Source organism: Pseudorasbora parva, chromosome 18 (assembly GCF_024679245.1).
Source record: "Pseudorasbora parva isolate DD20220531a chromosome 18, ASM2467924v1, whole genome shotgun sequence".
In the NCBI taxonomy this organism is placed as follows: domain Eukaryota; kingdom Metazoa; phylum Chordata; class Actinopteri; order Cypriniformes; family Gobionidae; genus Pseudorasbora; species Pseudorasbora parva.
The window spans coordinates 44224584-44252501 of NC_090189.1; the positions used below are offsets into that span (position 1 = coordinate 44224584).

Genomic DNA, 27918 nt, shown 5'->3' on the forward strand with positions numbered 1-27918 from the left:
ATATGTAAAATATGTTAAAAAAAATATATCGGAAAATATGTAAAAAAAACAAAAACAATTTGTCTTATAATGTAAGTGTGTTCTCTTATGGATCATTAATCGAGTAGTTATATTTAACTGTTAGATTGTGACAAATTTGATTTGAACACTTTTTTTCCCCTCAAGTTCACAAGGCCATAATACATATTCAGTGACAGAAGTTCAGCTGTATTAATGTAATGAAGAGACTCTACAACATCTCACTGTTACTGTTTATCATGAGCTCAAAGCATTATGGGTAGAATCTCTCATCAGTCTATTCTGACTCATTGAAGCAGTTTCACTGATGAGTTAAAATAAAACCCAAACCCAGGATAGAGCGGCTGAGTGAATGTGGTGTGGACTGTGTGTATTAGTCTCATTGAGTCTCCAGAGACGCTGTAGAAGGACAGAGTTCCTGCACTGGGATCCACATACACTCCTACTCTACTGCTGATGGGCTTTACACGGAGTTTAATCGCTCTGCTACTGTGTAAAAATGTGCAACTGGAGGAATTGCAGTACAAACTCCAGGACTGATCATTATATCCAAACACACACTCATCCACCCATCCCTTCCTGCTGATGCTCTGATATGACACTGATATAAACACAAGTCCACTCCACTCCACCTCCCAGTAAGAGCGTCCACTCACACTATCTCTACACAACACCTGAACATAATGATCAAATCTGTCCGGATGATCCGGATACGGCTGCTCTGTGTCAGAGTAAGCAATCTCTCTGCTGTCCTCAGACAGACGGAGGTGTGTATGCGCTGTGTTCCGGTCCGGAGTCAGCCAAAGTGAATCTGATGGAGAGAAAACACGTCAGAATCAGGAATTATAAATCCTATGATCTTTTACTGTAGCTGAACTCTTCATAATCAGTAAATCAGCAGTGTCTCAGTTCAGTTTAATCATCATTTACATGATCGACTCTAAAACTCTTCTGCCATGCTTCCTCTTCTCCAGGAAGAACATGAACACACTCATGAGTTTTTCTGCTTGGGTTCTCAGTGACTTACATTGGAGGACGTCGCTCCTGGTCACGGGATCAGTGTCTGTGGAAATCAACAGACATGAAGAGAGAGTGTCACAGGGTGTTTTGGGTTATGGTTCATGTTTCATATTTTTTTAAGTTTTCATGTTCACTGGCTGTGTCTCATTTCAGAAGGCTGCGTCCTCCGGAGGTCGCATTTGAAGGCTGCATACGCCGTAAGGCCGTCTCATTTCAAAAGTGAGTAGGACTCTCCAAATGCAACCTTCGAATGCGTCCTTCTTTCACGGGATTTCGGAGTGTGCATGAGGAGTAGCCTTCACGGCTGGAGATAACCCATAATTCGTTGCGTCTCCGTTAACACAACCGTCATATTTATTTTATATATTATATAAAAAAAGGCACCACCGCCAGATACACATGCGAGCGTAGGTGTGGTGTTTAAATTAAGTAGTTCAAGCTTGTTTTTATTTTTAAGCTCTATTACCTCAAACAGATAGTTGTGGTTAACAGGATTACAACGCTTTAGTGCTTTTTAAACGTTTAGAACAGTACACTGCTTTCAAGACAAGAAACATTTCATAGTCATTTTAAAGTTATAAATCATTTTCATTCATATAAACTGCCGTGAGAACGCAACGAGGCTGAACTTGTTGGCATAGCAACGTGATATTTCCTGCCTGTGTGTCCTAAGAAGGACGTCTCGTTTAATTCTGATTGAGGACACTCCGTATACTGCATCCTACACAGGACGGGTCCTCCGGAGGACGCAGCCTTCGAAATTTAACCAAATGAGACACAGCTGTGTCTCATTTGGTTAAATTTCGAAGGCTGTGTCTGTGAAACGAGCGTGTCATTGTTCTGTTCTTCATTATGAACAGTATTGATATTAATATAAAACACACCATTCAATCAGTTTAGTCCCAAATTGATCCTCATTCTAAAGTGAAAGTATAATCAGCGAAATATGGCAGGTTATTTGCAGGGGAAATTTTACTTTACAAATGAGGGACATGGCCGATTCTTACGGGATTAAGATCTCAGACATCCTCTGCAATTATTACAAATCACCAGAGGTCCCGAGATAATACTAGTCCCGTGCGAATCGGGCTTTTGTCTGTTATTGTATTTGTAACCCGCTGTCGGGGAGTCTGCTTTTGTCAAGTCTGTTTATTTCTGTTCGTTCTATATTTTGATTCATGTTAAGTTTGAAATAAACTGGACTTGGGTTCTCAACCTTGCCGCTTCAGTGGGATTCATTACAGAGAGATTGTCAAGAGAATATGATCCCTGCATCCATTGCATACGCATGCAGAAATCCTCCATCACAGAAGATATTTAGAGAAATGTTCCTGCTGTTTCCAGAGCCCAAATCCTGACAGAAGCACTATTGACATGTCACTATATTTGATTTGGCTTCTGTAGACATCAACTGATCACAGATTGGATTTAAGAGGTAGTGATGTTAACAGTGACACCAAAGCTCCGAAGCGTGTGTCAAAAAAATGAAACTATTTTCTGTGAAGCTTTGTATCGATGCTTGATTCGTTCTATCAAAACCACGTGACCAATGACGTCCGAAGCTTCGTTTCACAAACACCCACGTGACTGATTCAGAAAGGTTTAAAAATGCGCGACACAGGGCGTGCCTGTGAGGTGTGTTGCGTTGCATTGAGCGGGTTTTTTGTATTGCGCGAGTTTGTTATGGACCCTGTTGCAAAGAGAGGGCGTTCTGAAATGTGGGAACACTTTCATTTGATTTAGCCCAATAAAGTTGATCATTTATTTGGCTTTTGTTCTACCGCCTATATTTATCTATTTATTTATTTAATCCGCTCCAGCCTATGACTTCATACATTAGAGACAAGTAAAGGCTTATCCTTCTATAATCATGTGAAAGTGTGTGTGTTTTTCCTTGTGTGCATGCATTTATTTAGCATACTTCCTTTATTCGTGAGTTTTATTTGTTTACAAACAGGAAAAATGTTCACATTCACAATACAAAATCATATCTTTATTGGTTTAAGTTACTAGGAGTATGCAATGGAACAGATTGTGTCATATAATGTCATATATAATATATTGATTAATTTATTAATCAATCCATTAATTCACTTTTTGCTTCTAGATAATGCGTCGGTTGCAAAACATTTTGCGCCACCAGTGCTTTCCCTCACGTTCACCAGCAGAGGTCCTCGTTGAGCTCTGACTTGAAAAGCTTTGAGTAATGAACCTTTTTCTGATACAACTGTGCTGAAAGCTTCACTGGTTCAGAAAGCTTCAGTTCGCCATCACTATTAACCCTCTGGGGTTCTTCATTTATGGGTCACACTCAGGACCTTCGGGTCTAAAAGGACCCGGAGGTCGGGAATAAAAAAAAAAAAAAATTGAGTAAAATCAATGAAATATATTTTTGTTCAATAATATTTTTTCTTTTCTTTTTTGGTGTTTTGAGATAATTTTATGATTTATAAATAATATTTATGCAATAATTATGACCCATTTTTTCCCATTGAATATAATAGAATTTTATTTTTTATTTTTTTCCTTTTTTTATTAAAGCTGTATTTCATTTTAGAGTCAAGCCTAGGCCTCATGAAAGCATTTTTTTTTATTTGATTGGTGCCATCTGGTGGACACAGTGAGCATTTTTATCACGCAATAGCACATTTTTACCACTAGAGTGCATTACAGAACCTGTGTGTGTGTGTGTGTGTGAGTTTTTGTTTGTCTGTTTTGCACTCTTGATGTTTTAGAGATTCACCCCTTCACTGTTGAGTCCTTTTTTTCTGCATCCTGGCTGATTTGTAGATTATATGCACAAAAAACTCTGTATTTTCATATTTTTGCCAATTTCCCATTCATTTCCTATGGGGGTCTTTTTTGACCCGAAGGCCCCGAGTGTGACTATTTTTTTTACGACCACTTAGACTTTTCCAATCCTGTCCCCAATTTTTTTTTCTGTCCATATACCAAGTACCAATACCCTCACCAAGTTTCGTACCATTCAGATGAAGCTACGATTTTTAACATTTCTTTCAAAAAAAATTTCGGGTCAGAAATGACCGAAGAACCCCAGAGGGTTAAGAGGGAATAGGTGTCACAGTCACTCCCGGCCCCGGACTCCATTTCCCAAGATCCTCCCTGTCTCACACCTGAACTCACTTCCTCATCTTCTCTCCCACTCTCCCCGGATTCCCAGCACCTGGTCCTCATCGTTAGTGCACCTTTATGTTTGGACTCACTCACTCTTGGTCGGTTCTTATGTATGTTCGTTCGTATCAAGTGTATTATACTTCCAGTTCTCCAGCGTGAATATTCTGTTCTGAGTCTTTGTAAATAAACGAACCCGTTCGTTTTGGATGTCTTGTAGTGCTGCAAAGTCCGATTCATTTACGCGAATCCGTTCTTCCCGGACAGTTCAGCTGAATGACCCGGTTCAAAAAGCCAATTCATAGGTTCCTGACGCCATCATGCAATGATGCCACTATGCATTTCTTTTATGCTTTTTAATACATTTCTCTGTGTAATGTTTTATCAAGGGAGCATTCAAATAAAGTAATAATCTGTATCAATGCATATTGAAACAATCGAAAAGTTATTTGCGTGAGTGCGTTTTTCAGATTATTGCTTTTCATTCACTTAATAGTGTTTGTGTTGTGTTCAGTTAATTAATTAAATTGTGCAAATACAGTAGCTACACATTACAGGCACTGATCAACAAACGCTGATATGTAACATGTCTAAAGTAGCTATAGAAAGAGTAAACCAGTCTTATAAAACGTATACATTTTGCTTAACAATAATCTGCATGCATAATAAATTACAGTAAAATGTATCGTTTTTACATGTTTTAATAAAATATTATTTAATAGGCTAACAGTAGTCATAATAATAAGCATATTTCCAGTAGTCCACGTGCCTCAGACTTACATCGTCAACTCAATCACCCTCGCCTCGGTAATCCTCAGCAAACTTCGACAGATGTTTGAACCGCCTCAATCGGTTCTTTTTCAGTCGGACGTGCTACTTCGGCTTTTGCGTCTTGCGTCATCAACACGGAACTAAAGTTCTATTCAGTACGATTAGTGACCCGGCTCAAAAGAACGATTCGTTCAAGAACCTAACATCACTAATGCCTTGGACTTCTCATTGCCTGACTACATCTATAACAATAGGACTCAGATTTCCCTTTGTTCATCATAATTGTATCGCTTCATACGACTTGGATTAAAACACTAAGGATTACTTTATAAGCAGTTATTATATGTAATTACAATTGTGGCTTTAAATTACTTTTTGTAATTAACTTTTTTCAGAGTGGCAAAGTAGAAGTGTATGCGAGCCAAAGTCACATTTATTATGTGTGTTTGCCAAGAAAACACACGATTCAGTTATTAATACTATTTCTACAAGTTTTTTAGTCTAAGTTTCCTGAGTATTTTGTTTGAGTTTAATAAAACCGTAACTGTTGTAATTAGTTATGCCGTTTCTTGTCTTTGCGTCAACCGCCTGTGAAACAAAACCCTTTACATTTGTACATTGTGAGAAATAACATGGAAACTGTTGGGGGAATTGAGACTGAACAGAACTGAGTTTTAACAGAAACAGTTTTTCAAAGAGACCCTGATTGATCAATACGTCTCATGCTCAGTCATTTGATTAGCCTATACTATAATTCTCCTGTTTATTATGAGAATCATTAATGCTTGGTTTTAAATTACTATATCACAAAAACATATTTTTTAAAATATTTTTACAACAATACATACAATTAGTTTTACACCTGTTAAGTCAATCCCTGTGTCAGGTTTAAGGTAAGGGATGAGGCGAGGACTCAGGGATGCAGAATAATGGGTTTTAATAAAATAATACAAAATAAAAGTGCCCTCCCCTCGTGACCTTTGGTCGTCGTCCTAGTTATTTTGTTGTCATTTTGGTCTTTTCTCTTACTTTACACTCTCGCTTTAATAAATGTTATTCCGACTATGTGATTATGAACAGGTAGTTAAAGGACCTTTTAGCCGTTACCTTCTAGAGTTTCATGACAAAACTTTGTATTAATCAATCGTTTTGTTTTAGGGATGAAAGATGACAGTGTTACAAAACAGATTTGTGTTTTAAGATGATAATTTGTTGTTTGTTTGTGTGTCTTCTGTTTTAATTACGAGCCATTTATTTGAGCTATATTTGTATCTGTCCTTATGGTTTACATACAGAGAAATGTACGTTTGTTACATTTGCCCATGATCTCCACAGTAGTACAGAAGACTACATTTGGCATCAAATACATAATATACCATATCCCTGTCTTTAAGGACTATTTGTAACAACATGAACAAAGAAAATTTGTTCATATATACAGTCAATTGGGAAACACTTTACATTTACTTTTCTTTATATTTTGTTACACATTTATTAACAGCCACACATGTTAAGAAATATGGTTTTCAATACAAACATTGACTGTGTGAATGAAGAAAATATTTTTTTATAAAAAGATAAAAAATAATGCAAAGTAATGTACATATGGCACTTACCTGAAGACGGTATGGAGCCGATAGTGTCGCTGGCTTCACTCACTCCCACTTTACCCACTATCCTGCAGCGGATCATGTACTGCCTCCCAAACTCCAATCCAGTCAGATTATAGTTTTCATCAGGTGTGTTTATGACATGCCACTGTTCCTCTTTCACCTGCCGGTACTCCACTCTGAACTGCACAGTTTCTCCAGTTGGGGACTTCTGCAGTTTCAGGGACACACTGTGCTCCAGGACCTTCTCCACTTCTGGTGGCGGAGGCTTCGACACAGGCTGGAACTGAGTGTCTGTCAGCTTCCCTTTTTCATACAGACGGATGGAGGAGCCTGGACTGGATGGATCAGAGATGGCAGATATAATGAATCTGTATCTCTTTTCATCTTTATTAGCCTTTGAAAAACTTTTAAAAAGAGATAAGTTCTCTCTCATCTTTGAGATGACATCAGGATCGTTGAACCACTTTCTGACAGATGCCACAGAAACCATGTTTTGTTCCCCATCTAGCTCTTTAAACTTGTCAGATTTCAGAAACTCCTTCAGGGTGGAAATATACGGGTCTTCATACTCCAGAGATGTGAAAGTCAAGCACACCACAACATCAATATTAAGATTAAATAAGATGGGGTTGAAATGGACTAAATCTTCAGTTTTGATTCCTTCCAGCATCCTGATGTGAGAACTTACAAGGTCAAGTTCAGACTTTGCACCCTCTAACCACTGGTTAACCGTGTCAGCTTTAAAAGGGGAGCTGTAGTGGATCTTCAGGATGTCTTGCAGAGACTTCTCCTCCATCTCTCCTCCTCGTATAGCAGGCAAGACCCTGGCCACTGCTTTCAGGAGCATTGTCTTGTAAACGCTAAGTGAGCTCTGAAATGACTGCAGCCTCTCTTTGATATCATTGAAAACATTCAGCTGTGTTTTTCTGGACATGTCATTGTATATCCTCTCTACTTCTCCCAGCTCCTCCATTATATCTTCAGTTTTGGAAACCAGAAGTGTGCTAATTTCTCTCTCCAGCCGAGCTGCTGTTGTGTCTATTAGAGAAAGTGGATAGAGCCAGACTTTGATTGGAACTTCATTCTCCTTCAGGATATTGGGGAGCTTCTTGAACACCTCTAGGGCCTCCATGTAAGTGGTGGGTTTCTGATCAAGGTGAACATCACTATAAAATGTGCAAGCAATGCTCTCCGCCATTTTCTTATCACCATCCGTCATATTTATAGCTCCTTCTCCCTCAATAGAAAATCCAGGGATCTTCTTGACCATGATATTCAGTTCTCCCTCAATCTTCTGCTTTTCTTCCTCCTCTGAAAATCTCCGATCAAATACCATGAAGGCCTGAGCTCCGTAGAGTACAGCCGTGACCACATGAGTTGCAGTTTTTTCCTCAAACACCTGAGGATAGGTGATCCGGCGCAGTTGATTCTTATTGAGCGGTTCGAATCTGGAGGTTTGACTGCGAAACATTGTTACTCTGGACTGTTGGTTTGAGGATTTGGTGTCATGCAGAAACTTGGCAGATTCGCCCACCTCCACCAGCCCTCCTAAGAAGCTGGCCTTCAGGGAAGCACTTAAATCCAGGAGACTGAACTTACTAGAGAGAGAGTCGGAGTTACTGAACTTCAAATCTGTCATGGGCTGTGGACGGGAGTCCAAAGCTTCCTTAAGTGACTTCTCATCCCACAGAGTAACACCTGAAATGAGAAATTACTTTAACAGTTACGTATGAGGATGAAATGTACTGTTGAAGAAACATGGCGGTTTTATCATGTTGTTACACAAGCACTAGTGGTGCAACATTTGGTGAAGAGGGGAAAATAAACTTTGATGAATTTATTGATTTATTTAAAGTTGTTAAAGCACCTGGAATGAAGGTATCCTTCCGGCAGTCATACAGCATACCAGGAAACAGAGGTCTTCCTAGAGCTGCCACTACAATAAGTTTTGATGTCAAATCTGCAGTAAATAACAAATAAAATATATTTATTATTAGAATATTTATTATATATATGAACAAAATTGCATATGGTGGTGATAAATAATGTTAATTCAATAAACAAATAACACTTTCTACACCATAATTTTGTTTTAAAAGTTGCCAGCCACAAGCAGCATTTTTCAGAATTTACACAAAAGTTTCTGGCGCCCAATTTTTTTTTTTTTTTTTTCCTATTTAGCACCTAAACTCTTGAACAGTCTTCCAAGCATTGTTCAGGAAGCGGACACACTCTGTCAGTTTAATTCAAGACTGAAAACACATCTCTTTACTATGGCATACACATAGAACATTATCAGTTTATAATATTCAATATAATATAATATTTATATAATATATTATAATATCATTTTTAGGGTGCATTAACTAGGTCCGCTAGAACCGGGAACACTTCCCATAACACCTGATGTAGTCATTACATCGTAAGAATAATGGCATCTATGCTAATGTTAGTCTCTCGGTTTATCCCGAAGCTTACTACAGTCATCTGGATCCAGGCAGTATCCATATCAGGGCAATCCCCCGCTTGCTTACGATCCAGCCGGATCCGGTGATGACGACGCAGGCCTTCTCGGGTCTCAGAGGATGAGGAGGCCATCCCACCCACTTGTATTCCCCAGGCTAGCGCCCCCACGGCCTTCCCTCAATCCATCTTCCTGGATGTCTGTGAGAGAGCAGCCGCTAGTCTCAACATTGAGTGGCCAGCTCCACAGAGCGACCAGGAGAGGGATATTTACGATGGCAAAGTGCTCTTTCCTGTTCTTCCTGCGTGTGCTAAGCATATGAGCCACTACTGGAGCGACCCCGCTTGACTTTAAACATGGTCTCGCATGTCTGGAATTTAAGAATATGGCGGTTCTTGGCATGGGCGAACCGTCTGCTATTGAGCACTCTATCTATCGCTAGGCACTTCAACCCAGTCCAGGGAGGGCTGCTCGCCCCCCCAAGCTGGTTCTTCCAAACAAGATGGACCATTTTAGCGGGCAGCAGTGGCTGAAACCAAACCAAACTGAAAGGTTGGTGGTTCAATCCCTGGTTCCACCTGACCAAGTGTTGAAGTGTCCCTGAGCAAGACACCTATATAACTCCAGCTGCTCCTGATGAGCTGGATGGCGCCTTACATGGCTGACATCGCCGTCTGTGTATGAATGGGTGAATGTGAGGCAAAATGTAAAGCACTTTGGATGGCCATAGGGTCTGTTAAAAGCGCTATATAAATGCAGTCCATTTACCATTTTTCTGCCTTGGTGCACCAGGCCTATTATAAATGCTTGGCCCTGGCTGTTAGAATCCTGAATGTCTCCTCCCTCCTCTCCGCTTACCAGGCAGAAATTCTGGACAACCTGGGCCAACAGCTGGACAAGGGGTCTCCCTCGCCTGTACTATGGAAGGAAATCATCAAGATTAACGATCGCATTCTCCGTAACACTCATCAGGCACTCCATGATGTTTTCCGTGGTAGGAGAGTGCGCACTCTGGCTCAACCTGTGGGTCTCCCGAATAGTGAGAAAAGATGCATCACAGGTGTCCCAGTAGAGCCCGGGCGGACTCTCTTTGGCCTCGCCATTGCAGTGATGCAACAATGATGCGATGACAAGAAGCAAGAGGACAAACAAGGCTTTCAAGTTGTGTCTTCCTAGGAAGAAGGCCTATCCCCCCTAACCCCCTGGCCCAGGGACATAACTTTGAAAAACCAAGGAAAGCAAGGAAAAGCCCCGCAACAAACCCCCACCAGAGCAACCCACCCTAAGCTAATCCCTGGGGGAAAACTATTCCTGCCGCTGCGGGAAAACCCCCAACATGGACTCTGGCTTCGGGTCCACGTTCTCGAGCGACAAGGTCTTTGGACTCTCTTTCTGCCCCAGAACCGTTGTCCAAAAGACGGAAAGTCTTTTCTGGAGGGTGCCCCCCTGCCCAGTCCATTTGTTTAGTGGACGATGTGTGTTCCCCCCTTTTCCAGGGGACTGTTGTGAGGAAAAGTGTAAAAGCAATGTCTCCAAACCGTACACTCTGTGTTCCCCTCCGTCAAATAATATCATCAAATGTGCAATTCAAGGGGTCCCCCCCCCACCAAACTGATAAACCAGGGTTTTATTTTTGTTATTTCCCGGTTCAAAGAAAGATGGTTGCCTCCGTCCATTTCTGGACCTCATGGTGTTGAACAAACATTTGAGGAAATAACATTTCAAAACGTTAACTCATGGTTAGCTCGTCCGTGCCATAAAACTGCTTCATGTCTGTCAATCTTAAACTATGCTTTTTTTCCACATAAGCATTTATCCACCACACAGGAAGTTTCTTCACAGGAAGAATTAGCGACGTCGAAGCGAGAGTGGAATTTCTGGAGGCAAATGACCGTGATCTGCAATCCAATCATCCCGCTTGGAAGGTAGAAATTGAGGTTCTTCCAGATAAGCTCACATACCCCTTTTTCCACCAAGGCAGTGCTGGTGCTGGTTCGGAGCCAGAGCCTAGTTTCAAATCGGTTCTTCGTCTTTCCACACCCAAAGCACCAACTCTGAACCAGAAAAAGTGGTTCTTAAGTAGCACCAAAACATTGCTGGGCAGAAGTAAGAAGTAAGAACCGCTTGCATCAGCGGGTGTGGGCGGGGCTACCGGGACCAACAACACAAACACCATTTTTGAAATAGCAGCTAATCAAGCTAACAGCTGCTCGATTGTAATCTTTGTTGATACAGTGCCTTGCGAAAGTATTCGGCCCCCTTGAACTTTGCGACCTTTTGCCACATTTCAGGCTTCAAACATAAGGATATGAAACTGTAATTTTTTGTGAAGAATCAACAACAAGTGGGACACAATCATGAAGTGGAACGAAATTTATTGGATATTTCAAACTTTTTTAACAAATCAAAAACTGAAAAATTGGGCGATCAAAATTATTTGGCCCCTTTACTTTCAGTGCAGCAAACTCTCTCCAGAAGTTCCGTGAGGATCTCTGAATGATCCAATGTTGACCTAAATGACTAATGATGATCAAGAGAATCCACCTGTGTTTAATCAAGTCTCCGTATAAATGCACCAACACTGTGATAGTCTCAGAGGTACGTTTAAAGTGCAGAGAGCATCATGAAGAACAAGGAATGATGTGCCAATGGAGGTTGGCTTCTGCAACTGGCGGCCATCTTGTCACAGGCAGCTCGCTCACTCATAACAGTGTGTTTTAATGGTGCATGTAGCACCATTAAAATTTCAAGCAACAATGACATATAAAGGCAAGTGTTACTCATATCCAGTTTATGTACTTCCAGGAAAGGAAGCAAATAACCTGCTGAGCCGAGTGGCAGCCACAGAAATGGGGCTTGTGAAGCGAGTGAATGAAGTAAAAGATGTGTTTCAACGGGGTTGAAAGCTGAAAACAGATCCAGTAAAGATAGTCTTAAAAGAAGGAGCCAAACCCTATGCAGTGAACGTATCACGCCGCGTATCTCTTCCCCTCCTGCCCAAGGTGAAAGTGGAACTGAGCCGCATGGAGAAAGAAGGCATCGTTGAAAAAGTAACTGAACCGACCGAGTGGTGCTCTGCCATGGTTCCCATCCTCTAGCCCATTGGAGATGTTCGGGTCTGCGTCGATTTGAGGAAGCTAAATAATGCAGTGAAGAGAGAAAAGTTTGTTCTTCCTACAACAGAGGAAGTCATCTCGAAACTCACAGGTGCCAAGATATTCAGCTCACTGGATGCAGCCAGTGGATTTTACCAAATCCCTGTTGAGGAAAAGAGTAGCAGACTGACAACTTTTATCACCCCTTTTGACAGATACGCTTTCATATGTCTATCATTTGGGATTAGCCTGACAAGCCTGACCCACATCAAGATGTTTGTTCTGTAAACTCCCCAATGACAGGGCTCAATTCGAGGGGCGGGATAAACGGCTGTCTTTCAAACTCCCTCTGCACGGCATGCACGCAGTTGGATAGCGTGCAACCAGCAACCTACAACCAACCAGAGCTATTTGAAAGATTTAACTTCCAGTCGGCAAAACTCATAACACATCTTCCCTTCTTAAGAATGACTTCAGTGCCGTTCTTTGTTTTTTTTTCTCAGAGAAAAGCTTAACTCCATGTCTTCCAGAGTCGCGGTCAAAGCTGATTCGAAAGACCGCCGTTCGCCAGCTTCTGTGTTTACTAGAAGCACGCAAGCGCAACTCGGCCGTCATTATGTTAAGCCCCGCCCACTGACTTGTGATTGGTCCAACTAGAGTTTGCCGTTTACAGCTCAGAACTGTATTGAGTGTTGCTAGACGACACTTGCAGGCAGATTAAATTTGAGATCACAAGCCCCCCAGAAATTTTTCAAAGAAAAATGACTGAGGTATTACAGGGACTTGAGGGGGTGGCAATTTATATGGATGATGTTCTGGTTTTTGGGAAAACAGAAAAAGAACATGATGAGTGACTGGGAAAAGTTCTCAAAGTCATCAAATCAGCTGGACTAAAATTAAACAAACAGAAATTCAGGTTCAGACAGAATCAAATTTGTTTCTTGGGTCTCATCATTGACGCCCATGGAGTGAGGCCGGACCCTGGAAAAGTCGACAGCATTGCTAACTTTCCAGTACCCCAAAATGTACATGAACTCAAGCGGTTCCTAGGAATGGTGAACTACTTATGGAAATACATCCCTAATTTAGCCACTGTCGGACAACCTATGTATGACCTCCTGAAAACCAAAGTGGTGTGGAACTGGGGTCTAAATCAGGAGACAGCCTTTCAGAAAGTGAAAAATGCCTTGATGTGCGCACCTGTTCTCACTTTCTTTGATGCCAGCACCCACAGCGGTTTCTGCAGATGCAAGCAGCTACGGGGTGGGAGGCATCCTGCTTCAAAAAGATGACGGTGAGTGGAGGCCTGTTGCATACTGTTCAAGGAGCCTAAGTGATGCTGAAACGAGGTATGCACAAACAGAGAAGGAGTGTTTGGCAGGGGTCTGGGCCTGTGAACGCTTTGAGAAATACCTGTATGGGCTGGACAGCTTCAGATTAATCATAGAACACAAACCCCTCGTCCCACTCATAAACAGTAAAGACCTTGATAATGTTCCTCTCAGGTGCCAGAGGCTCTTAATGAGATTAATGCAGTACAGTTGCATTGCAGAATATGCTCCTGGGAAGACACTGGCCATAGCTGACGCACTATCAAGGGGCCTAGACCACACAGTGGAGAGCACGGACAGCCATAATGAGATAACTGCATATATTGCTTCTGTTGTCAATAACCTCCCTGCAACTTAACAGAAAATGGAGCGGATCAGGATGAACACAGAATCAGACAGCCAGTTGCAGTCAGTCCTTTGGTCCATTAGAAATGGCTGGCCAGAGTATACAGCAAGCACACCTGAGGCCTTCCAAGAGTATTTCCAGGTGAGAGGGGTGCTCTCTGAATTTCATGGTACTTCCTGCTCCCTCTACCAGCCAAGTGATTAGAAAACTCAAAGCTATATTTGCCCGTTTTGAGATCGCACGTGAGGTGAGAAATGACAATGGCCCACAATTTTCTAGTAAAGAATTCAGAAAATGTAGTTGTGAATACGACTTTGTTCATGTTGCTTCAAACCCACACTTCCCACAGAGCAATGGCCATGCAGAAAGGGCCGTACAGGTGGCCAAGAATATTTTTTATCTTTGTTTTATAGTTATCGCGACGCGCGAAAGAGTGGAATGTTTCCACACAGCAATGATTTTTTTACATTTATTTTATTGTTGTTGTCTCTCCTATATATCTCTTTTCCCCGTTTTTCCTTCTTTTAGGCAATCTCCCAGCTAAGCACCACAAACCATCTTCAGGGGGCCTCTTGGTCAAGGAACCAGGCCCCTTCTCAAATGCCAGCCTGCCAAGCTTGGCTCTTTTGGAGGGTATTTAGCCAGGCGGCTGTCCTATGCTCTTTAGCATTTGGGGGGGGGGGGGGGGATCTCTGGGTTCGGTCCAAGTTCGAGCAAGTTGCTACGTTTATCATCGCGGGGGACTTTAACAAAGCCAACCTCAGGCAGGTCATGCCAAATATTTATCAACACATCTCCTGTCCTACTAGAGGGCCAAATACCCTGGATCACTGCTTCTCTCAGTTTAAAAATGCCTGTAAATCTCACTCACTACAGGTTTTTGGCAAATCGGACAATGCCGCTTTTCCTCACACCAGAATATAGACAAAGGCTTGTTTGTTTACCTCCGGTTCAGAGGGTTGTGTCACGTTGGTCTGCCCACTCAGAAACAATGCTTTAGGCATCTCTTGATGACGCAGACTGGGACAGGTTCCAGAAAGTTCATCTGAGGTCCATGAGTTCACGGATGTAGCTTTAAACTTTGTCAACTCTCTTACAGAGCAGGCTACAGAGACATTAACAATTCTGTCCATTTCTAATCAGAAACCATGGGTAGACCATACAATCTGCGCTCTGGTGAACAAGCACACTGCTGCATACTATGCCAGTATCTTGTCGGGGAACATGAGCAATTACAAAGCATCGCTCTATGCTCTCCAACGTGCAGTTACAGCCGCCAAACTCTGTTACAGAGAATGAGTCTCGCTGCCTGACAAGTTCAACCCTTTCTGTATGCAATTTTGGCAGCACAACTCTGCTGACCAGAGTGTCAGAAAGAACCAATCAGAGCAGCGAGGCCAGTCATGTTCTGAGATCCTGTTCTGATCAGCTCGCAGGTCTGTCCTTTAAAAAATCATCCCAGTGCCTAAGAACAATAAACCATCTTGCCTAAAAGACTATCCTCCAGTCGCTCTCACATTGATAGTCATGAGGTTCTTTGAGAGACTTACAGCTTAACACCTTATATACCGGATACTTAGAACCCTCTACAGTTTGCCTATCATCCCAACAGGTCCACTGTGTAAAGAGGGCGAGCAACTTCAAATACCTTCGTGTGAACCTCTCTGAAGACCTCTGGTAAGCGCTTCCGTAGCCTGATGGCCAAAACTGAGAGACTTAAGAGGAGCTTCTTACTGACAGTCACACTTGGACACTGCATTTTTATTTCTACCATTTTCCTATTGCTACTACGTAGTAACCTTGACATATTCTGTTCCATATCTATATATTTTTTTTAATGTATTTATCTTAGTTGTTATTTTTTATTAGTATTTTTTTTATTTGTAAATTCTGTTGTTACGTATTTGCACTGTTTATGGAGCTGACCTGTTTACATTTCACTGCTGTTTATATATTCTGTATATACTATGTATGTGACAAATAAAACTCTTGAATCTTGAAACATCAATGCCATGACGCAGCCTGTCTCGTTTCCATCAAACGGGGCGCATATACGTAACCTGAGACAATTTTTCTTTCTAATGATTTTGAAATCCTATGAGATTGTTGATAGCACAATCAAATTTTGTAATGCTTCAATCTTACCTGGGTATGTTGTGTTTCCATTGGTGTCTTCATTTAAAATCGGAAGCTTATCAGGTTTGGGTTGTAACGCTTCCTGTTTTTTGAAAGAATGGTTCATAAAATCATTTTCTAAAAGATTTTTTAAAATCCTTTATTTCATGAAGTAAATCTGGTAACACTTCCACTTACCTGTGCATTCGCCACAGCTAGGGTTGTCAACCATAAACATGTACAGTAGATCCAGCTCGGCTGCTTCAGGGACATCAAAAGTGCCTCCATCTAGGGATAGTCAATAGGACCTGTGTGAATATCAGTGAAGGTAAGTGAAGGAGATGTATACCACAACTTTGTCTTGTTTAGCTTCATTGTCATATTCTGCTTTGTTTTCACTGTCAGATTTCTCATTATTCGCTTATGGTTTCTGATTGTGCACACCTGTATTATTGATTATCATTTCATGCGTATATAGGCACCAGATTGTTTTTCCGAAAGAGAGGCAGTTGTATAGAATCCAATCTTTGACCTTGTCTACAAAGTGTTTAACTGCTTGAGACTTGGGTTCAAATCAGTGCAACTGATCTAAATATGCCTCATCATCAGTATGGTTCATACAGTATGGGTCAAAAACACTTTAGTATTTACTACAGTAGTTTTACTATGATATACTACAATTTACTGCAGTATCTTTACTATAGTATGGTTCAAAAACACTATAGTATTTACTACAGTAGTTTTACTATGATATACTACAATTTACTGTAGTATCTTTACTATAGTATGGTTCAAAAACACTATAGTATTTACTACAGTAGTTTTACTATAATATACTACATTTTACTGTAGTATCTCTACTATAGTGTGGTTCAGAAACACTAGAGTATTTACTTCAGTAATTTTACTATAATATGCTACAATTTACTGTAGTATCTTTACTATAGTATGGTTCAAAACACTTTAGTATTTACTGCAGTAATTTTACTATAATATACTACAATTTACTGTAGTATCTTTACTATAGTATGGTTCAAAAACACTTTAGTGTTTACTTCAGTAATTTTACTATAATATACTACAATTTACTGTAGTATCTTTACTATAGTATGGTGTAAAAAAAACTTTAGTATTTACTACAGTCATTTTATTATAATATGCTATAGTATTTTTTTCATTTGTGATAATAATCAATGTTCGTGTTCAAAGCAGATGAGATCGCCATCTTGCGATGTTGTGTGGAGGAGAAAACATGGCAGGTCCATGATGCTGCAAAGTTCAATTATGTACAACTTATTGCCATATGAAATTGGCTGTTACACCACGTGTACTTAAGCACTGAGTTTTCCTCAGTTTAAGGTTCTGCGTTGCTAATGTTAGTGTGTAGTATTACACCCTTTGGGCTTTGGTAGCTTTTTTCCACATAGCAGCAAAATCAACTTAATATTCTTTGTCATTTTTGTCAAACAGGAATGAGTAATACATCTTTCAAAACTGTTAAGTGTCTTCCTTTATTTGTGTACACTCACAATAATGACAAAAATTTTGCTTTTATAAAATAAAGAAAACAAACAGGGTGCGCTTTCGCCAGCTCAGTCTCTGAACTTTTTTCTAAAACGCATTAAAAAAATTAACTGAAGCTCTGTGAATACTTTCCACTAGGGCTGGGCAATATGGCCACAACTATGATCTCGATAAAAATGTTCATTTTTTCAGTATTGATAATTATCAAGATAAATGTCAAATCTTTATTTCGTTCAAATAAAAAAGTTATTTATTTATTATTTATGGTTTTAAACTTTATTGTACACAATTTTCTGGTAATTTTTCTTTAACAAAATAAACATCTTAATGTTTTGGTAACACTTTACAATATGGGTGCACTAATATGCATTAATTCATGCTTAACTAATGCACAGATAATCATGAGTTAATGCATTACTAATGGTGAACTAACACATTTATTAATGATTACTGCATCAGCAACTAATAAAAAGTAAAGTAGACAGGAAAGTAGACAGAAAATATACGGTGATGCAGCGTGAGGTTAAGATAAAGGTGGCAAGGGCCAAACAGAAAGCATATGAAGACATGTATGTGTGATGGGCGCCATCTCAACCTACACTAATAAGGCCCATACTAAGGACCCTCCCAATAACAGGCTTTTCAATTGAATGAAATGGGACAAGCAGAGACAATACCACAAATCAATTTATTTCTCAAAAATTGCTAAAAACACATTGAGCTCAACATCAGCAATAATAAAACACTTTATGCTAAAATGTCACTCAGTAGGCGTAAGCCAAAGCAACATTAATTGGTATTAACCAAACCTTTCACATATGGGGACGAGAATACCAGTCCTGTTGTTACAGCAACCCAATGGGCTTTGGTTGATCAAATCACCTTAGTCGACCACCCTTACACTGGACAAACATACCAATAAGCAGAAAAAAAAAGAACAACAATGATGATAAATGAATATACAGCAACTCAAATTAACTCACACATAAATATTAAAAATAAAAAATAAAATAACGGTGGTTACTTTCCTTGACGTTAGATCTTTCCACAAGACAAACTGCTCAAATTATGAAACAAAAAAAAAGGCAAACCAAACAAACAACAAACCACAAAAGAAAAAAAATCTAATTCCTTAAACCAACTCAACACCATACACAAAACCAAAATCCCCCCCACCAGAAATTCTCTGTTCTTTAACTAAGCAGTATTAAAGTGAAGTCAAAGAAGGAAATAAAAACCAACCAAATAACAAAAGTAAACAAACAAAAAAAAACTTCACAGAACACAAGTAACAGAGTGAACACAATAAGTCACACTTCAATACACACACACACAGGTACACACATCTAAACAATGTACAAACAATTACCCAAACATAGAAAAATTGCACCGGCGGACACCAGGTGGCGACAGAACCCAGGCGACGCTGTTTCAGCGTATTCACAGTAACGGTGTCCGGATAATAGCGGACCAAGGATGTTCAATGCGATCGCGCACACGGCGAAAGCCCTGCGTCCCAACACTGGAATCGCGACTTAAAGCCACAGCAAAGCAGCAGCTGGCAATTTCTGTAAAACAACAAATAAACATTTTCGTCTGCTCTCTTCTCCCTCCCCACGCTTCTCTCTCGACAGTTTATCACAAATAGAGTAAGGCAAAAGTAAAATAAATTACCTTTTGTGTACAGGACACTTACATACTCATTAACAATGCCTGGACGCACCCGCCTAATCTAAAATTACACAAACAACCACATTACAACCACCAATTTAGTGAATAAACCCCCCCAAAAAAAACCCACATTCCAATTCATAATTCCCTCCCATCTATGAACCTCGAAGTTAACACATACCTTTCAGAGGAGTGAAGGAGATACTAGACCTACACAAACAGGTCACATCAATACAATGAGATGAGGGAACCAATCTCACCTGTGCTTATATAGGTACGTAACGGTGCAGTCCACACACCGTTCTTAAAGGGGCCATCCAATTACTCACACCAACACCTTCCTAAAAGGGGTATCCCACTACATATGCAAGGTTAGATAGTAAGGAAGGTGAGAGGGATGTGTATAGGTTGGCGAGGTAGAGGGATAGAGATGGAAAGGATGTGCAGCAGAGTTTCCGCTAGAAAAAAATGGCGCCGGTCAAAGTGACCGGCAGAGGTTTCGTTTTCCAGACATTTTGATGATATGCCGGTCAAATATCGCCTCTTAATTAGTAAAGTTGAGGAACACTGAAAGCAGTTTATGTAACTTAAAAAAATGACAATCAGGCCATATATGCAACATGTTTGTTAGCCTAACTTTCAAATAGACGGGAAAAAAAACATGAACGTCTGATTGGCGTCAATTAACCAATTTTTTAAACTTTGGTTTCACCATAGGCGTAATTTGCGGGTGGGACATGTCCCCACCACTTTTTTAAAACATCTTGCTTCACGGATGAACCTAACTAATACAAACAAAACATCTCTGGTTAACTAGAAGAGTAGGCACTATCATTTCATTTGTTTGTTAAATAAGAGGCGATCTGGCGCTCGTTGCTGTTATCAGTGGTGCAGACTACTCTCTGCGGCTCATGCAGTCTTCACACAGACGAGCGCCACTGGGTTTCACATTTCATAGTTTAACAAACCAACCCCCCCTTCCCCACATAAACTATCCGAATATAGCATTGTTTTTACTCAAGAAAATTTTATTATAAACTCAATATGTCTCATTTAGTTGGTAACATTTAAATTGGCCACCGTGTGAAATGACTCCTTGTCAAATGAACTTGAACAAACAAATGACTAGGCCTATAACATTGTCTCGTGTCATTTTGGCTACTTTTTACGCTTTTTGCAGTGCTGAATTGTGCAGCTGCCGACTTAAAATCAAAAGTTCCCAGAGTCTCTCCCATTACAAAAGTTCCCAGAGTAAATGAAAGAGAACCAAGTGGAACAGTGAGGTTACAGGGAGAAGAGGTAAAGAAGGTGCAGGATTTTAAGTACTTAGAGTCAACAGTCCAGAGCAATGGGGAGTGTGGAAAAGAGGTGAAGAAGCGTGTGCAGGCAGGTTGGACTGGGTGGAGAAAAGTGCCAGGTCTGTTGTGTGATAAAAGAGTACCAGCAAGAATAAAAGGAAAGGTGTACAGGACAGTAGTGAGACCAGCGATGTTGTATCATTTGGAGACAGTTGCACTGAGGAAAAGACAGGAGGAAGAGCTAGAGGTAGCAGAGCTGAAGATGTTGAGGTTCTCTTTGGGAGTGAGGAGGATGGATAGGATCAGGAATGAGTACATCAGAGGAACAGCACATGTGAGATGTTTTGGAGACAAAGTTAGAGAGGCCAGGTTGAGATGGTTTGGACATGTTCAGAGGAGGGAGAGTGAATATATTGGTGAAAGGATGCCGAGGTCAGAGCTGCCAGGCAGGAGGTCAAGAGGAAGACCAAAGAGGAGGTTTATGGATGTAGTGAAGGAGGACATGAAGGTGGTCGGTCTGAGAGTAGAGGATACAGAGAATAGGAATAGATGGAGGCAGATGATTCGCTGTGGCGACCTCTGAAGGCAACAGCCGAAAGAAGAAGAAGATTAGCGACTAATGATGATTCATCATGATTAATAGATTAAGTAATCATTAAATTGTTATTAGTTAAATGTGTCATAATGTATTAATTCCTTAATAACATATTATATTAACTAATAATGTAAGTGTCATGGTTACGAATTCACTGTCTCATTCTGTCTGTGTTGTGTGGTGTTGTTGGAGGCGTGGTCACTGATTACACATCACCGATCACTCTCACGTGCTGCACCTCATTACTGGGCCCATATATTCCTGTGTCTCACTCAGTCTTGTGTCAGATTGTTGCAGTGTGTCCTGTGGGTTTCCTGTGTGTTCGTGTTCTTCGTGGGATTACTTTGCTCCGGTTCCGGTTCCGTCCGACCGCGTCTGCCCATGCCTCCCTGCTTTACGAGTGATCTGGTGCCTGCCGGTTTTCCCTCACAGACTACGCTGCCTCACTGCCCTTGTGATTACCAGAGACTGATCTTGAGCCTGTCTTGAGGCTTATTGTTCTATACAATGTGCTAAAGAGAGAAATAAACCATTGTATTTCGCTATTGGATCCTGTTGTTCTTTCTTTCCCAGCGCACACGACAGAACAATCTGACCCAAAATGGTTTCAGCGAAACTGGAGTTACAGGAGTATTTGACTGCCCACAGTCAGCGGATGGAGCGACAGGAGGAGCATGTCACCGCCAACGCCCGGCCTGTGCAGGCACTAATGAAGCAGGTTTTCACTCCAGCCATTTACGTTCGCCGCAGAGAGAGCCATGGTTGCGCTGGTGATCAACCTACTGTCTGGCCGTGCGGCGGTCTGGGGAACGGCGGTGTGGGAGAATGACCATCATTGCTGCTCTTTGTTCCGAGCACTCTCAGTGGAATTCAGACGGGTCTTCAACCGTGCCGCTACGGGTCGGGAAGCGGCCCGCCAGCTCTCAGAATTGGGTAAGTGAGGGTAAGTGGAACGAAGAGGCACAGTGGGACAGATTCCTGCATGGGCTGGCTGACCGTGTCCAACGAGAAATCTACGCCCTAGAACTTCCCCATCTCCTTGAGGATCTCATGGACTTAGCGCTACGGGTGGACTCCAGATTGGAGAGGCGAGACCGGCACACCCTTATCGGAGAGTCTCCTGAGCCTTTCCAACTGTCGGCGAGAGACACGGTCGGCCCACTCAGCAACACCGAGCCCTTGCAGGTGAGTCGAGCTCGGCTTTCCCGGCAGGAGAGAGAGTGCCGTAGAGCCGAGGGACGGTGCATGTACTGTGGTGCGGCGGGGCATTACCTCAGTAATTGCCCATTAAACGATCAAGCCCGGCAGTAGAGAGGAGGCTACTGTCGAGTGGAGCATCGCTGAGGAAATCCTCAGACCGGTCACACAGCTGCAAGGTGTTTTGGACTCTGGAGCGGAGGGTAATTTTATGGACAGTGCACTGACCACCCAACTCCAGATTCCCACGCACCCCCTCAACACTCCCATTGCAGTGCATGCCCTGAATGGACAGACACTTCCCACCATCGCCCACACTACCGACCCTGTCACACTCACCATCACGGGCAATCACACTGAGACAATCACCTTCTACATCACTGACACACCACTCATGCCCGTCGCCCTCGGTCACCCCTGTTTGGTCAAGCACAACCCCAGGGTTGACTGGGGACGCAGTTCGGTATCTGCTTGGAGTAATCAGTGCTATGCCTCTTGTCTTGTGTCTGCTCGTACGTCTGTGTCTAGTTCTGTGTTACAGGAGGAGGTGGTGAATTTGTCTAACGTGCCTAAGGAGTACCTCGACCTGAAGGAAGTGTTCAGTAAGTCCAGGGCTGCTTCTCTTTCTCCTCATCGTCCCTATGACTGTGCAATTGATCTCATGCCAGGTACGTCTCCGCCTAAGGGCAAGCTTTACTTACTTTCTATTCCATAAAGGGAGGCCATGGAGAAATATATTTCTGATTCGTTAGCCTCCAAGTTCATCCGCCCCTCTTCTTCTCCAGGGGGGGGCGGGATTCTTTTTTGTGGGTAAGAAGGATGGGTCCCTGTGACCTTGCATTGATTACCGAGGGCTGAACAACATCACGGTAAAAAATACTTATCCTTTGCCGTTGACGTCTTCAGCCTTTTAGAGGTTGCAGGGAGCATCCATATTCACAAAACGAGTGTAACGATGTATCGCTGCCAAGAACCCTTCCTCTTGGAGCCAACTGATTTCTTGGGTTGAGAACGTTCACAACTCGTTACCAGTGTCGGCCACGGGCCTCTCTCCGTTTAAGTGTAGTTTAGGGTACCAGCCACCTATTTTTCTCAGTCTAGAATCCGAAGTCCAGTCCCCTCCGCACACGCCTTAGTCCAGAGGTGTCGTCACACATGGAATAGAGCCCTTGAGACTCTACTCCACGTAGGTAGATGCAAGCCGATCGCCACCGGTCTAAGCCTCCCGTTTATGTCGTGGGTCAAAAAGTGTGGCTTTCTACCAAAAACATTCCGTTGCATTCCGTAAGTAATAAACTCGCTCCCAAATTCATTGGCCAATTTCCTGTCACTACGGTCATTAGCCCGGTGACAGTCTGCCTCAAACTAACTCCAGCCTATGGGAGGATTCATCCCGCCTTTCATGTCTCCAAATTAAAACCTGTTTTTCAGTCCCGCATTAATCTGCCAGCATATGAACATAATGAACGCATATTTCTCATATTTATCATTCAAATGATACTCCTGTCCTGACTCTTTAGCATGACGCAATCGGTCACATGACACACAAGAGCCAATGGCATTTTACAATCAAAGCTGACGTAATGACGCAATTGGTCACAAGACACACGACAGCCAATGCTGTCAAAGCTGGCATCACGTTTCTTCCAGGCGGCAAATTTTGAAATGTGTAAATCATTAATCATCGGCCGGTTGATGGACTCGACACTGCTGATCGCTTCTGGGGATTTACTTCACACAAACCAATCATTTGGCCTCAGGACACTTGGAATATTTGTACTTTTTGAATAAATTGTTCCTGCAGTCATATCTGCCTTTTATATATATATATATATATATATATATATATATATATATATATATATATATATATATATATATATATATATATATATATATATATATATATATATATATATAAAACACAAAGGGGTAGGTTTAGGGAAGGGATTGGTTATGTGACGAATAGGAGTTAAATGCTTACAGTAATTAGATCAATAACGCATTTGTAATGGGTAAGAAATATCTACAAATGATGTGTAAGACATTTAAAAGTGATGAATAGTCTACACTTTAGATTAGGGGACGCAGAAAGCGATGTAAATGCCTTGTATACATGTACAGATCATTTGTAAAGGGTGATAAAGATTTGTAAATGATTTATTCATGCGTTTACTACATCATCTCTAACAGGTGATGAACACTTTGTAGTGTGTACTTTAATGTAAATGCTGACTGGTGAGGGTATAGACAGTCTTTAACATTCACCTGATGCTTCAGGCCCCGTCCACACGAAGCCAGCGCTTTCCCAATCCGATCTTTTTTTTCCTTGTTTCAAGAAATATCTGCGTCCACACAAGATTACCGAAACTGACTAAAAACGATGTAGTTTGCATGCCATGCCAGTGTGTGGCGCTATAATTCTGCCACAGAAATACATTAAAAAGAGAGAAGAAGAGTTGTGGCTAACAGGGGTATAGCAGTGGTCGGAGGTGAGGCAAAATCTCACACTAAAATAACAATAAATACATTTGCTACTAAACAGATGTGTTTTACACCTACACCTACCCCAACCCAAAACATACCCTTACAGTAATGTAGATACGTTAATTAAATGACGCGATATTGATGTGAGCATGCCCAGTGCCCGCAGTTGTGTCCCTTAACTCTTTCACCATGCTGGGTGTAGTGTGATGACATCACCGTTTCAGAAAATATACGGATTCGCTGTACACACAAAAACGGAAGATGATCGTTTTCAAATTTACCCACTTTGGGACCCGGTTTCAGAAAATATCGGATTCATGCTTCTAAAACGCTGGATCCTTGTGGACGAAACACTGATACGGTACAAAATTTATACATATACAGCTAAACGCGTCTCCGCATGGACGGGGCTTCAGTGGAGGGTAAAACCAGTTCACATTGGCCCTCATTTATCAATCTTGCGTAGAAACGGGTGTATATGTTGGCGTAAGATTATGCTTACACTCCTCTCACCGCCTGATTTATGAAACTGTGCGCACCTCTGCAATTCAGGTGTACGCAATACTTGCCCTTGATAAATCCCGCGGCTGAAAACGATCGTCATTAGAATAACACGCCCCTATATATTCAAGTCTCTGCCTTCCGCACGCCCTCATTTTACGCCATGGACACACGGAAGACGGCAAAGAAGCGAAACTTCTCCGACGTGGAGATCGGGCGCGCTCAATCATCTCTTTAGTCCACTTAGTCAGGGCACTGATTAGGACATAAGTCAACGGGCTGACTCCCTGATCAGTGCTCTGACTACTGAACTATTGAGATGATTGAGATGCGCCCATCGAGACCATCACCAGGGAAGTGGAAAAAACCCGAAATTGTTTTATTTGGGAGTTTAAAGAGTGGGATTAAAGGCGCTCACAAAAACAAAATATGGACCCAAATTACGAGTAGCTACTGTTAGTGTGGGGGTTGAGAAGCGCACTCCAGCAGTTTAAATAGCTGTTTGGATGATAAATTACCATCACAATGCATTATTTTACAGCACGTTTTGAAACAATTAGCATTTAATTTCGTATCACGGCACATGTATTGGGGTGTACAATAGTGATGATGATGTGATGTGGAGTAAGATTCATTCACATTAATAATTACATGACAATTTGTAAGATTCTTCTTCTTATTATTATGATTATTATTCTTAATGACGCTTGTTATTTAGAAGAAAATGCCGTTTTTATTGATTTTATTATTATTTAAAAGAAGAAGGCCATTTTTATTATTTTGTCAGTCTGAATTATTTTAGTCCCAGTGCGTGCGCAGCTGCTGGGCCAGGCGCGGGCCTGAAACGTCAGATAAAGCGCACAGGCTCGCGACTGGAGGAATACATATGCCTACAGATCAAACACTTTGGTAAAGTCACACAAATTAAACATTGACGTTCATGTTACACAAAAATAAACACTAAATGTTGTTGTTGTGGTTTTTAACAGTGGGTCATAATATAGCATATCTTGTCAGTGCGTTTTGTGGTGTTAGGAATTGTTTTTCTGCGCATTTTCCCACTAACTCAAACGTGCGTACACCACCTCCTGAGCTGGCGTAGGATTTGAGCGTGCCGTACGCCAACGTCCATATTGATAAATCTCAAAGTCACCGTGGGTTTGGGTGTACGCAAGGTGTACGCTGGAAATTTGGTGTACGCACTTTTGATAAATGAGGGCCATTATCACTAGATCCCTCACAGAACACAAGTCTGCACTGTTGAGGGAAACGATTTAACTTACCGCACTGCAATCCCCTGACTTTAAGTCATTTTAAAATGTTTATTGATTTGACAACTAGTAATATATCATTCTTTTAAAAAAAATGCTTTTGCATAAATGCATTTTTGTGTTTTAACAGACCAGCTTACAACTTTAATGATATAATGAATAAATTATATATTCATTATTTACTAATGGTTTGATCATCATTTGTTCACGATTAACAATTGTTTATTGAGATAATGGTACACGGACATTTCAGTGATTAATAATATATTAACTAGTAACTTAACCATTTACTAAGGATCTGTTTGGTTATTTTATGATATGCTATTTTTTTGAAGATAACTTACAGATTTGCAAATCTTTAGCATATCATACTTAATCATTTATGAACGTATAGTCATGATTTGTAAATGATTAGTTAATCATTATCTAATAACTTATAAATAATGTATAACTGAATCTACAAAATATCCAAAAAAGTAACAATTTAGTAACATTTATGAAATGCATTGTCATGTTTTGTAAATCATTAGTTCATCATTAACTAATAAATTGTAAATTACTTATAACTGAATTTACTAAATATATGTAAAATAATTAACATATCACTCATTAATCATTAATGAACACGTAGTCAGGTTTCATAAATCATTAGTTAATTATTTACTGACTTGTAACAGAATTTACAAAACATTCATAACATGTTAGCATATCACTTGATAATCATTTATGAATGCTTTGTAAATGATTAGTTCATCATTAACTAACCACTTATAAATGACTTACAACTGAACGTTATTATAAAGTGTTACCCAAACGGTAAATAATATGTGACATACATCCCACATGTGAAGAGAAAAAAAAAAAAAAAAAACTAATCCTGTTAATCAGATATAATAGCTGAAATATAAAAATGATTAGTAAAACATAACCTTGCACATTCTAGTCTCTTTAGTTTCTACTTCATGGTTTCACAATTTGTTATATCTATCCTCTGAAGACTTTTCTCTTTAGTGAACATGAAAGGCTTAGATTGATTTGCTGTGAAGCTTTGTTCAACCTTTATTCCAACACAACCAAGCTGACACTGCCTAAATCACATCTTACCTGCAGTCTCTGTTCTTGAAATATGGTGAGTCTGAAGCGGATCAGATATCTGTTGTGATACTTATAGTCCCGCTACTGAGGGAATGACTCATGAAATGTCGGGAACTGTTGAGAAAGATAAGAGGGGGGAGGTGTCCAGTGGCCTGAGTCACTTCCCCTTCGATCCTGAAATGCTTTGTGTCAGTATTCAATCATTTTGTGTGACGAGGCAGAATTTATTAAAGATTTTAATTGGAACAAGTTGAATAAGCTTCATAAAAGGCAGTTGCTGTGAATAAAACCTTTATATAGATGGAAAACTTAGTAAAAAGATACTTTGTATTTTTGTGTATTTTCTAGTACAACTAAAAATATGCTGAAATGTT

The 27918-nt window shown here is 40.8% G+C and overlaps 1 protein-coding gene across 3 annotated transcripts; it reads right to left on the bottom strand.

The window, feature by feature from the left end:
* Positions 1 to 239: 239 nt before the first annotated feature.
* LOC137046759 (stonustoxin subunit beta-like) lies at positions 240 to 27682 on the bottom strand. 3 transcript variants are annotated; one of them, XM_067424152.1, is made up of 7 exons: positions 27554 to 27682; positions 16104 to 16213; positions 15936 to 16008; positions 8422 to 8514; positions 6558 to 8252; positions 1046 to 1081; positions 240 to 829 (listed from the first exon to the last, which is right to left on the bottom strand). In XM_067424152.1, exons 2-7 carry the CDS (start codon positions 16191 to 16193, stop codon positions 306 to 308), a joined length of 2511 nt encoding a protein of 836 aa, XP_067280253.1. In that variant the 5' UTR covers positions 16194 to 16213; positions 27554 to 27682; the 3' UTR covers positions 240 to 305. The 3 variants fall into 3 exon arrangements, with proteins under 3 accessions (XP_067280253.1, XP_067280254.1, XP_067280255.1); XM_067424153.1 differs by having other exon boundaries at positions 16104 to 16193; positions 27554 to 27614; XM_067424154.1 differs by lacking the exons at positions 15936 to 16008; positions 16104 to 16213; positions 27554 to 27682 and adding an exon at positions 9033 to 9186.
* Positions 27683 to 27918: the final 236 nt, after the last annotated feature.